A 13,575-nucleotide genomic window follows, 5' to 3' on the forward strand; every position below is an offset into this window, starting at 1 on the left:
GAGCTTCCAAAGCACCCGGGGTACATACTCCAGGGAGCATGCATGCAAGCCTGCAATGGCTGATCTCACATGACAGAAGAGTGACTTCAAAGACAAGATGAAATAGCATAGTTTTGTTCTACTTGTGGGGTTTTGTGTTGTGAAATTTATCCTGACTTTGTGTTGAGAGTTTGCACTGAGCCCATCAAGACAATATGGAGCATCAGCCATTGAGCAAGTGGCTGTTCACTGGTCACTTAAGAAGCCACAGAGATGGCTGCCTGGCACTCAGTAGTTGCAGTCAGACTGACAGCTGTCAGTCACTCAGCAGTTCTTTGAAGAGTTAGATGTGGGTCTTGAGGACCCGAATGTAGCTTCCTCCACTGGGCTATGTCAGCAGTGCTTAAGCTGAAGTGCTTTCAGTTGACACTTCTTAGTGATTGGTGATTTCACTGTGTGCTTGAGAAGACACATTCCCACATGGGGAACAACCATGCCATTGTATCTATTAGTTTGAGAAAAATATAGCATAGCAGCAATAAATTCAAGTATTATTGGTTATACAATATATTTATGGATAGTTCATTTATGGAGAGCTCAAGGCATTTTCATGAAGCCTTTATTCCTCCTTAAAAACTTTCTATCTACCAGTGACATTTAACCCCAAGAAAAAAGACAGATCAGGTCCTGGGAGACCAGGGCTCAGGCCAGAGCACCGCCAGGCAAGGCTTAGCTGCCCAGTCCCTCTTTCTCCTCCATACCCTCGTTCTCTGACTCCCAGGAACATCCCATAAAGTTGCTGTCTCCTCTTTCTCCTGGTGGACTGATCCTCTTCACACTCAGACACACTCCCTGAATGCTTGGTTTCTTCTAGGACAGTTATAGACTGAGAGGGAAAATATGCATAGAGGGTGTACAGCCAAGGCATCCTAACCTTTGCCAGAAGCTGTGCCAGGAACTGCCCTCAGAGGCATGGGGGAATAAGGGGTGGGCAAGATGGGGAAACTTGACATGGGATGTGCTGGTTACATTGCCCAACCCAAGGTTGAACTGGTTCTGGAAAAACAGAAATCTCACAGTTATCTTATGGCTGACAACCGTAAGTCCTTGACATGATGTCAAGTGATTAAAAACATGTGGTTCTGCCTTAGGAAGTGAGGAGAGCTACTGTCCAGACTTCAGAAGTGTGGCAGGATGTCTTCCCCAAACACCAGGGCCTTTGGGAGCCTCATGGAATGAGGCCTCTGGCAGGCTGTCTCTCCAGGGCTTACACAGGAAGGCTGAAGGGCTTGGACCTCCCCTGCCCTGTCCTCCTCCCCTCCCTATTCCCAGTATTTGGATTAGAATCCCTTAGAAGATATGAAATCTCTTTCCTTAGGAATCCCCCAGCTTCACACTGCCCCTCTGAGCCTGAAGGTCCATAGACTTTGAGCATTTAACTTGACTGTAGGAGTCTTAGCACTCTGCACTGAAGTCTTATGAGCTCAAGTTCACATCAGATTACGTTGAGGGTAACTGCCTTCAGTCTCACATGGCACTGAGCATGTATAATGTCATGGACAGGAAAGTCCTTGTCAAGTGAGGGCCATGCGCAGGATCATGTTCCTAAATAAGCTCCCAGGTCAGGCCCCACCAACTCCTCAGGCTCCCAAGGCAAAGTGGGTAAAAAGAATATATTAACTAGAACTTACAGACAGTAATTTTAGAGGCACCGATTTGGATATTATCATGAAAAATCAAATAGGTATGAATGTATGTATTATTGGGTTTTATACAATGGGAATTGAAGTTGAATGCTGAGAAACTATAATTCTAAGAGAAATATATATATTTGAATGCTCCCCTAATTGTCCCACCAATATTTGCATTTAAGAGATTTCACGTTGAGGTTATTCCCACCTTTAAAAATAACTGTAATTCAACTTCACAGAAACAGTGATGATTCTTAGAAATACTGCTACAAGTTTATGTTGGGAATTTGAAGTCTTAAAGTGACATTATCAATTATACACACTTCATTTTGGCATTTGGTTTGTGTTGGTTGTCTTCTGCTGCTCTCTTCCCCTGCATGTTGGCTTCATTTGTGCTGACATTCCCAGGTTTTAAATCCATGTTCAATCTATCTTTAATTTTATCTCACTTTGTAAAATGAATATTTATTTGAGAATTATATAAAACTATTTTTATCTTATACATTTTTACTTATGTTTGCCCATAAGGACTTTGCAGTTTACATAGATTCTCATGCCAGCCAGCCAGATGCTTGAAATAGTCTAAGTGTTTTAAGAAATTGTGGAATTTCAGAGTGTAAAACAAAAAATATTACTTTGAATTATGTATTCATTGGACATATTATTCCTAGGCCAAACAAACCAAACAAAATTTGAAGAAAAGAAAAATTGATCCTTGAAGAAGGAAGTTACTTTTTGGATTGTGTGTGAACCAATAGTTTGTCCTGTAATATGTCCTAGAGATTAATGTTCTATGCTATGAAATATGGAATACTGTCAGCTGAGTTCACAGCTGTACTGCTCCTGGGTAGTCATATGTATAAATGTTTGCATGAACTTTTGTTTGTGTGTACACTTGTGAAACTAAAGGAAGTGTACCCTCGGGCTCACCTGTGTGGCTTCTCATCAGCAGCTTGTCCCTGGGGTAGCACAGGTGGCTCATTTAGAAGCAGCCATACACTCAGAGAGTGGCTGCCTATACATGGGCTATCTTGTGTTCCTCTCCTGTTGGCACCGACCCTCAAGGAAGGAGCCATGCAACTCGGCATGTGACCTCCTTTGCTGTTGGCCACCACCACATGGATGCCTCGTTTCCTCCTTAGGCATGCATTGGCTGATGGATTTGTGACCTCTCCTTAGGATAAGCCCTGGAAGCTGGGACAGGGGCCTGGTATCCAGCAAAGATACTATGTGTTCAGTGTGTGTTGAGTGAACAAATGGTCCCCTGCTAACATGCAACATAATAACTGTTACATGTTGGTTTTCAGCCACTATGGACCACAAACTCCTAATGAACAATAATATTTTTGTCTCTTCAGCTTCTAATGTTCTTCTTCAGCATAAATGTCAGGAATAGAGAATGTGCTTTATGTCTGTCCAAATTGGCACGGTCTCAGTTAGCAATGAGTACAACAAAGATTACTTACTTTAGACATATGTCCTCAGCTGGATGAATAGAGAAATCATGTCTGTGCTTTTGGTCTCTAACTGTATCTCTCCTTGCTCTCTGTCTCTTTAGGGTTTGCCCTCCATTACTGTATTCTATCAGTAAAGTATTACATTAAGATTTTATGTTGGCTTAGGGAGATAACTCCAGCAGTAAATTGCTTACTGTGCAAACATGAGAAAGGACCTGGGTTTGGTACCCAGAACCCACATTGAAAACATGCCCTGGGCAAGGTGTTCCTGAAAAGTGCTGAGGAAGCAAAGACAGGTGGATTCCTTGGCTGGCGTGGGAAAGCTGTAAGGCTACAGTGGTAGGCTGTAGGATGAGTGGGAGAATGTGTCTCAAAATATACGGTGGAGAGTGATGGGAAAAGCCCCTAACATCCATCTATGTCTGGCTTCTACATGCACATGAGTATACACACAGACGAACACATGTGCACACAGAAACACACAAGAAGAGTGATTACACTCATAGACACACTTCTTCAAGAAAAAGGAAATGTGAGTGAACAGGCAAGTTACTACATGCGATTAGTATCAATAGTTTCACCATCAGTCAGATACCTTAGTTAAATATGTATTTGAAGAATAATAATGATGTTACACTTTTACATTAGAGTATCAGTATTTGTTTCAACATTTTTAATTAAAATTAAAGTGTGTAAAATAATACTGTATTGTATGGGCACATTAAGAAAAAATGTTAGAAAACCATTAGTGCCACATAACATTAAGCTGCTTCCACGTGATGCTTAAACTTGCAAGGTCTCTGGGATGGTCAACATAGAAGCTCAAAATGACCTGTGTCTCATCTTGCCATATGTGCCCTTCCCTTTAATTCACAGAGTTGAAAATGAACAGTGTGCACATATAATGGGGAAGGTCCAGCAGAGATAACACAAAATAAAATTGCACATGCAACTGGGCATGTGACTTCCTTTGCTGGTGGCCACCAACACACAGATGACCTCTGTCTTCCTTAGGCATACATCCACTGATGCGTCTGTTACACCTCTCCTTGGGCTGAGCCCTGGAAGCTGTGACAGGGGCTGTGAATTGAAATATGGTGTGGAGATGTTATTTGTTTAGTGTGTGTTGAGTGAGCAAATGATATTCTGCTAACATACAACATGTTAACTGTTACATGTTGATTCTTAGCCAGAACAGACCACAAGCTCTTAATGAACAAAGATTTTTTTCTCTCCAGCATGTGTCGTTCTTCAGCATAAATGTCAGGAATAGAGAATGTGCTCTATATATGTCTAAAGCTGCATGTGAGCATCACTGAGCACAAAGTACCCTGGTCTGGATGTTGCATAAGTGCAAGTGTATGTGTTAATGTGCTCTTGGTAGCTGTCACAATCTACCCTCACTCATGAGTGTGATTTTCCCACTGGAATTTAAGAGGACCCAGAGTGTCTTGTTCTATGTGTGAGTAATCTCTGAAACAGGTTTACTAAAATTAGCTCATAGTTATTATCAGTGAGAGGGTCTTTGCTTTCCTGGACCCCTAGGGAAGCCTTGGTAAGGGTGGCTGATCTCTGACTCAGTGGTGGGCTGAGTTTCAGCCCAACATGGATATCTCTGTCCCTTTCTGGTCCTCATTGCAGACCTCCTGTATTTTGTCAGCTCTGATCTCTGTCTCTCTCATCCACATTAGTTAACATGTGCTCACCCCAATCACTCACCCTCTAAACCCTCATGTTGCTAACTTTTCAGTTACTATCTACCTATCTGTTCTCACTCCAAACCTTTCCACATTATGACAGATGAACTCTTAAATGGTGGGTCTGTTGTATGTGTCACTCCCAGCATCAGCATCCCTGTAGATCTTGTGTGTGTGTGTGTGTGTGTGTGTGTGTGTGTGTGTGGTCACTCCTGGCATCTCATCTCTGTAACAGCCTGAGCAGGGTTAGTGACATATTAGAGTGAGGTCAGTTCATTTTGTATTTCCCAACCTCTCTCCTCGTCAGTCCCACCCCTCAGAAAACCACATCTTTGACAGGGAGTTTTAGCAGATGCAGAGATCATGGCTGGGCTGCATATCATTTGTTCTTCTCTGGGTACCACATTCTTCCTCTGCCATCTCTGAGGAAAGAATCCTCTTTCCAGTATGTTTTCACTGTGGTTTGAGAACTTGGGAAGGTACTTTGCCTCCTTCTAGAACTTCCAAATGGCTTTCTTCTTCTTAGTGTGATCTATTCCTACCAGCGGCTAGACACCTTTCTGTACTTCCACACCCCTTCCCCTCCCCCACCATTCAGCAAAACGCTTTACCAGTATTTATTTTCTTGGCTACTGAGTAGGAGGTGAGATCTCTTTCTTCTATTCTGAGTCCAACAGCATTCATTGCTCAAAGTTGATAACAGTGTCTTAGAAAGTAAAGGAAGGTTTGTGGCTGAGGTCTAAAGTGTACTGTGTAGATGAGGATAATGGCCACAGTTGTGCTATCACTTCACTCTGTTGCTCTTCCTAACTTATCCCTGCTCCATTTTGTACCATACCCTAAAACACAGAAAGTAGGAATGCATCATGAGAATGAGAGAGTGAAGAATTGAATTCCTCTTCAGAGTGGATGCTGCCCCCAGTTCTTGGCTCCTCTCACTAGAGCAGAGGCAACCAGAATGAAGCTTTGTCTTGGTTTTAGACTGCAGATTTAGAATGGTGTAACATCTCAGGATGAACTTGAAAGGTCCCTGTATGTCATTCTCTTGCTTTATCCTCTCATCTAGAAGTCCATTAGTGTATCTTCATTGTACAGTCATGAGTTGTTTGACAAAATTCATTGGCTAGTTTTAGGGATATCAGGAGGCAGTTTCATTATCTCCATTCCAGTCTAGACTTTCTGGCTTTCCTGTTTCTCCTTGGAGCTCAGAAACTCACATTTTTTATTTGAGTATCATCAACATCATGCCCACTGCTGTTACTTTACTGAAAATTTATACTATCTTGACACAAGGCCTCTCACATCACAAAATAATAAGAGTGATGTTAAAAGTTATCATGTAGGAAAAACAATATATGGGGAAAATGAAAATAATCAGTGAAAAATTACCTCACCTAATAAATCACTGGAAGCCAATGGTAGCCATGACCAAGGAATGACACAGATTTATAGCTCAGTGTTCTCAAACTAAATGCAAACACTGCACTTAGAGAGTTTTATTCTTGAACATGAGCTGTCTTTTAAAACACAGGTCAATTAACCATTTCAAGAAGTTCAATATTAATTAACTCCACTTGTAAAGTAAGTCACAGAAATTAGTTTAAGCAAGTGACTCCATAGTAATCTCTATATTTTTTCATACAACTGCAAATAGTTAACAAAAGGATATTTAGATATTTTTTCAGTATACTTCTCCTTTCTTAATCAGACGTGTGAAATCATTGTCCATATTTTAGAGCTGGAAGGTTTTCATACATTACTAAGAAAATGATTGCTTTGCCGAAGCAAGAGCCTTGTCGGTGTTGAAATGCCTTCTGTATAACTGTGGTGTGGGCTTACCTCAAGTGCCTGATGGTTTCAGTTGTTTACAGGAGAAGTCACTAGGGACCCATAGTCACTAGGTGCCTCCTGTAACCTGCTTCTGTAGCTCACTGAGTAGAAAGGCACATTCTCCAGGGCACAGTAGTCAGAGCTAATGACGTCCAACTCCTAGTCCTCACTGAACAGTGAGATACATGTAGAGTGGAGCTTTAGTTAGAACATTAGACAAAGGAAATTCAGTCTATTCTATCAGTAAGTCCTCATTAGACTTGGGAGAGATGTAGGAGGAAAGACTTTTCTTAGAAAGGAGATGGTGTAAAGAATATCAAAATGGGTGATTATTGCAAAAGATTTTGGGGAGTAATTTTAATCTACTTGATGTTTGGATCTTGTTTTGACTAGAACATCTGTCCCTATCATCCTTGCTGTGCTGATGGCTTATGAGGAAATCTCTAGAAGACAGATAGAAGAAAAATGACTAAATATTCAGGATTAGACTATAGCTCCTCATAATGTTTGGACACAAATAATTTGATTTATTTATCAAAGTTTCTGTGCGATAAAAAAAACACACAGGCAGTATTCACACTGATTCTGGCAGCCTTGTGGCTTCACCATAGGAGAAGTTACTTGCCTGCATTTTTTAGCTATTACTGCTTAGTGGACTTCAGACAAATCATTTAGAAATCTTTTTTTAGTTTCACGTTATATTGGAGATGTCTCTTTAGAGAAATATTTTTATAGATTCAGATAAAATCTCTTCTAGTAACTTAAATTAAGAAAATAACCTGTAGTAAAAAATATTCCCCTAAAACAATGACGATGTAACCATAGAAAGATATAGCATCATCTCTGACCTCTGAAGTTACAGATAAACTCAATGCCTTTATCAATATTTCAAAGTAGTGTTGAATTATTCTAGCTGCAGATGGTGGGTATTGATCTTCCTGCACCATAGTAGACCTGCATTCCTGGAGACCTAAAGAAGCAGAGTCAGGGCTCTTGCTGTCTGCAGGGACAGCTAGAACATTGTGGCTCCAAGGCTCCAGACTTAGGCAGGCTCTAGTCAAACCCCAAGTGCCTATACAAGCAGTACCTTGTTTCATGGCATGTGAGTAAGCTCCATCATGGTACAAGTGACATTTGCAGACTTAGATTTGAGAGGCTAAATACCTTCCTCTCATATCACCAACATATTGACCAGTCATGTTCTATGCATCCCCCAGGTGTAAAAGTCTCTTATTTCTGCTTAACTGTGTGAATTAGCAAGCCAGTAGAAATTTGGGAGGACAAAACTCTCTTTGGTAGGACTGACAGTTGGGCAAAATGAGTTCTGAAATTGCCCAATACTCCCTCTCCTTCCAAGGAGGAAGGGAATTTTCACAGAAGACACTGGGTAATCCTACAGGTGTGCAAAATTGAGTGCAGGACTTTTACAAGACAACAGATTTCATGCGACCTTTTGAAGAAATAATAAAAGGACAGGAAGAAATAATACACGGCCTAAGAAGACTGACTGTCTCCCATATCAATAACCAGCTTCCCTGCCTGGCCTGACATGTGATACAAACAAACTCCCAGACTGAGTGATAGAAAAAGCAATAAACATAATTCTCTAAAACCTTCCTCCACATCAAATTCAGCCGACATTTTCACTGTTTTGTGTTATTATCTCATTTTTTGTTATTTTTTAATGGTTTTTCCTTGTTTCAAATAAAAGCTTTAAGCCATTAGGAGAGAAGAAAATGTTCTTCTAAGATAATTGTGGAATAGCAATCTTTGTAGACCTAGAAGATTTGATTCTATGGAGGGCATGCTTGTTCAGCATAAGGGAAACATGTTCTGAGTAGTAGTGGAAGCACTCATATCTGTGGACTATCTGTGCAGTGTTGGTTATGCCCTACCAGAACCATTCACTGGGCTCCCAAGAGCCTGGCTGCTCTTGCTTCATAAATGCAAGTACACATCCACACAAAATAAAGTTTTCTGGGACTGTGTCCTGTCTACACAGAAGCCATGATTCATTGTGAAACTCTACGGCCACTGGGACCATTTGTAAATGTAACTTCTTATCTTCCCCCTAAGTTGGTATGTGCATGTTTGCTTATATCTCTGTGTGTGAATGTGTGTGTGTGTGTGTGTGTGTGTGTGTGTGTGTGTGTGTGTGTGTGTGCATTTGTGTGTGCACAATTACCTGACATGCATTAGTGGAACAGGAAATTTTGCCCTACTCCAACTGTGATCGATACCATTACACCAGATAGGCTATTTTTAAAGATGCCAAGCAGGTGTACAGTTTAAAAAGCCGATCAAACACTGAGGTCACAAGAGCCTGCTGTAGCAATCCCACTGAGGACTTATGACCTCTGCACATCCTGAACATGGATCCACCTGTGGCATTTTTATGAACTTTCAATATCCAGACTCCAGAAACTGTCAGCAGATGGACTTTTGGATGATAGTGGGGTGAACTTCAGAGACTCTGTAGGGCCTGGCTGTCTCAGGGGTGGAGTGTGGAAAGAATCTCTGAGGGGTCCCTCCATGACAAGACCTGGGTGGCCTATTGTGTGTGAAGAATGTCACATTAACTGGATACTGTTGTTAATTTTGGGTCCTGACACAATAGTACTGACAATAAGGCTCAACCTTGTCTTCATATTGTTAATGATTGTCTACCTAGACCTTGTCTGTTTAACCAATTCCCAAGTGTATGCTCCCCTTGGGTGCTACCAAGCACACCCAGTTTAAGACAATGGGATTTTTAGGTATAATGTTTGCTTTCACCAATGGAACCTTCCTCTAGGTGTGAGATTACTGAAACCTAGCTGGTCATTCTGCCCCTGTTGTCCCCAGGCCTGGGCAGAATTACATTCTGAAGCACAGTTCAGTTGACATCCCTTCCAAATTCCAAAGCCAGCTGAAACAGCATCAGAACAATCCAGGCTTTGACCATCAATCAGACCCTATGCAGCACCTGGAGGACTTGCTGACATGTTGTACATGGCTCAGTATTTTACTGAGATGGTGTAATTGTACAACCCCCAAACTGCATGCAGTGGAGACCCTTTCCACATTCCTACCCTGAGCTGTGGCAATTCAGATTGTCCCTTTTTGCACCAACATGACAGGTGCTTCTGCTCTTGCATTCTAGCTCATTTGTTTTTTGAATGGTCAGAGTGTGGAAATAGAGCAACATTTCTGTAATGATGATTTCGGGGTCAGTGAAGTCTGCTACTGCAGAGCAGGGAACTTTGCAAAAGGAGGCTGTGGTGCAGACCAGGAAAGGACCAGCTGCCCCCTCTCTCCTTTCCATTTACAGAGTAGCAAGACTGGGTCTTGCTTATTTAAAGCTCGCTGGAGTAAAGCCAGATTGTCAATGGAAAATGCAAGTCTCCCGAAAGGTGTGTAAGCTTGACAGGCAAACAGTGTGGAAAGTCACACATCCATTTTCAAATTTAATCTAATTTGGGAAGGAAATGCTAGGCAGGGATGGAAGCAAACAGACCTCACGGCCCCAAGACTTTCCAGCTCTGCTTCTTATAATCACTGAAATTTGCATTGTGATCTGCAGAGAAATATGTTAGTGTAGGGCTGCCTCCATAGTCAGCCCTAAAATACTGCCTCCCATGAAAACAATGTGCAGTCCTCAGAACCCGGCAGCTAAATCTTCATCTTCATTTCTGTCCTCTCCTCATGTAAAGGCTCATGGTAAGATGTTTCCATGATTCATTCTGGAGTCTGAGCTGCTGAGGTTCTCACATGGCTGAAGACTCAGCTACAGGACTATGGCAGGCAGCATGTCCTGAGGACCAGTTTGGGCGGGCAGGAGTGACTTGTTATGCATCCATCCTCTCTCTCTCCTCTCTCTCTCTCTCTCTCTCTCTCTCTCTCTCTCTCTCTCTCATCTGTGTGTGTGTGTGTGTGTGTGTTTAGGTGGAGGTGGGTAGCTGAGGATGGCTGTCTTCCAAAACTAACCCGTCTAATTTTTTGAGACAAGGTCTGTCACTGAACCTGGAGCTCAGTGACTGGCTATCCAGCTTCAGGGAAACTTCGTGTTCTGCCTGCTTCTGTGCTTCCACTGCAGTCATTAAGCAATGGACTGAGTAATTCCCCAAGCCTAACAACAGCTTTGTAACTCCCATGATGTCTGGGATCTTGGAGGTGGGGAGGTTGCCAGGAAGTGGGTGTTGTGATTGAGCTTGCTAGGAGCTCTCAGTGGGAGCTTCCAGCACAGTGCTCTTGTGACAGCACTGTCACACCTCCCTCCTGGAGGTCTGAGCTGAACAGGAACTGGATGTGGAGGCTCTGAGCTTACTGCTATAAGGAACTTTGAGCTGGAGCAAGTGGCTTGCTGACCAGAGGTGTGGATGGATGGTGGAAACACAGAGCCGTGTGTGTCAGAGAACAGCGAAAGGAGTGACTTACTCTCTTAGCAACACAATCCATTTGCAGATAGACCTTAAAGACCCACAATTCCTTCCTCCTGTGACAGTACACCTGTGTCTTTTTCTTCCAACACTTCAAAGTGTCCATTTGAAAGTCTGATGTGTTCTCTCTTGAGTTGACTCACCTGTCCCTCTCTCTCTCTAGGTTTTGACCTAGTGAAATGTGAAGATCCAGGCATCCCTAACTATGGCTACAGGATCCGAGATGATGGCCACTTCACGGACACTGTGGTTCTCTACAGCTGCAACCCCGGCTATGCAATGCATGGCAGCAGTACTCTGACCTGCCTGAGTGGGGACCGGAGGGTGTGGGACAAGCCTATGCCTTCCTGTGTGGGTGAGTTGGGAAAGCTGGGTCAGACTGCTGTCATGAGCCAGGCCAAAGAGCTCATGATCCATGTGGCATGGGAATTGTTCTTGGAGCAGGGCAGGAGCCTCACCGATCAGTTATTGTGTTTGTATATAGGCTGATTCCATCCCCAAGGGAGACACAGCACTATCCACCCTTCCTAAGATCTGAACAAGTTCAATTGTACCACAGTTAATTCTTATAGTCAATGAGAGCAGTAGTGTGTGTGGCCTTAAAGCAGACACACTGAAAGGTGTACACCCAGAATGCATGATGAATCCCTCATTGCCTGTAGTTGGAGCTATGCAGACCTATCTACAGTCCTTCCTCACCTACATACTCTAGCCTTTCCCTGGGGCCTCCTGAGGCCATGTATAATTAATTCGGGTGAAATTGTACATAACTGGTTGGGGGGAGGGGAGACTGGATACTCAGGTAAGGTTCATCACCCTCCCAGCGCCACGTTCAACAAACCCACCTCTGATAATATTTTGTGAATAGGTCCAGCTAAACTCCTCAAATTGGCAGCATTGTGGTTGGGAGGGAGGATAGTCCTCTGCTGTAGTTCCAAAGACGTGTGTACACATGCTAGGGATGAAGAACAGATAGCCGATAGTGGGAGTGTTGGCTGCAGGAATGGTTATCACTAGAACTAGGGCACCAGAGTGCTCATGTTTGCATGATCAGCTGTGATAGCTCTAGGGATGCTGGCTACCAGTGCAGGTTTAGCTTGGGAAGTTGTAATAGGTGACTGATTCCTCTTTTATGAATTTACACAGACATAACTAGGGTTTGTTTGCAAAACTAAATAGAAGTCCAGGCAAAACTACCTGGTAGAAGTCCAGACCTGTGAGTAGACTTCCTTCCCTGTGTCTTTTGCAGCGGAATGTGGAGGTCTGATCCATGCAGCCACATCAGGGCGCATTCTGTCACCTGGCTACCCCGCACCATATGACAACAACCTCCACTGCACTTGGACCATAGAGGCCGATCCTGGAAAGACCATCAGGTACTTGATGTGTGCGCTCCGTCATTTGACAGTGGGAGGTCTGTCCAGTGCCCTTGCAAGAGCAGTAGTAACATGGACTGTTTGATGAAAGTCTGTGAGCTCAAGAAGAAAACGTTCATCTACATCTAAATTGTTCTTCATGTGCTTATCTATGGCTTTTGTATTTGCATGTCCAGCTGTCTATAATGAGAAGGACCTGTGTGTGTCAGCAAGTTCTGCTGTGAACACAATACCCTGGACACTGAGTGCTAAGTCTGTGGGTTGTCTGTGTTGTGTCTAATGAGTGCATGGGCTTCACTGGGTTGAGTGTCCATGGCCAACCTCAGGTGTTCAGCCTCAGATGGGTGATCTGAGAAGGCCAGATGCCCTCAATGAGTTCTGTTCCTGTAGAATGAGTCATGGAGGATTCTTATCAGCAAGAAAGGAAAAAAAATCTGTCTCCTGCTTGCTTTTCATTAGCCAGTAAGCCATGTGCCAGAGCAGACCTCAGAGACCAGCCAGGGTTCCAGTGTGAAGAAATCAACTCAATCTATCCCACTGTTAGTGAAAGAGAAACAGGATACAAACAGACAGACAAGAATTGACCTGCAGTCCTGGGAGAAAGTAGATAAAATTGTGAAAAACTGAGGAAAACAGGGAAACATTTAAACCAAAGCTTTCTGTTGTAATCAAGAGTTCAAGGTGAGTTTCTTAAGCCCACAAAGAGCAGTAGTTTTAAGGTTCTGATAGGTTGTCTGCCCAAGAGCATCACATAGTACAGAAGAAAATTGTAATGTAAGTTCTTCTTGATCATAGATCCATGTCAGAATCTGCTGACTGATTTCACACTAGATCTTCATTGTGTAAGAGGAGGAAGAAAGAGAATTTAAAACTGAGGTAGAGGGAAGAAGAGGGGGGGAGGAGATGGAAAGGGAGAGAGAGAGAGAGAGGAGAGAAGAGAGAGAGGTGGGGGGAAGAACTAGTGTAGAAGGGAGACTATTAGGCAATAGAAAGGGAACTACAGAATGGTGGAGGAAGGGTGCGTGTGGATGATGGGAGGTAAATGTCAAGACACCTTCAATACATGTAGAAAAATGTTATTATGAAGTCCATTATTCTGCTCATTTCCAAGATACTAACAAATAATA

At 43.0% G+C, this 13,575-nt stretch overlaps 1 protein-coding gene across 1 annotated transcript in view; it reads left to right on the plus strand.

The window, feature by feature from the left end:
• The window catches only part of Csmd1 (CUB and Sushi multiple domains 1), a 1,205,306-nt gene that overhangs the window by 977,351 nt on the left and 214,380 nt on the right, over positions 1-13,575 (plus strand). The window contains exons 24-25 of the mRNA XM_027388213.2: positions 11,236-11,427; positions 12,322-12,448. Coding sequence (XP_027244014.1) covers positions 11,236-11,427; positions 12,322-12,448 — 319 coding nt within the window. The remainder of the gene's footprint in view (positions 1-11,235; positions 11,428-12,321; positions 12,449-13,575) is intronic.

The sequence above is a fragment of the Cricetulus griseus genome (genome assembly GCF_003668045.3).
Source record: "Cricetulus griseus strain 17A/GY chromosome 1 unlocalized genomic scaffold, alternate assembly CriGri-PICRH-1.0 chr1_1, whole genome shotgun sequence".
Lineage (NCBI taxonomy): Eukaryota > Metazoa > Chordata > Mammalia > Rodentia > Cricetidae > Cricetulus > Cricetulus griseus.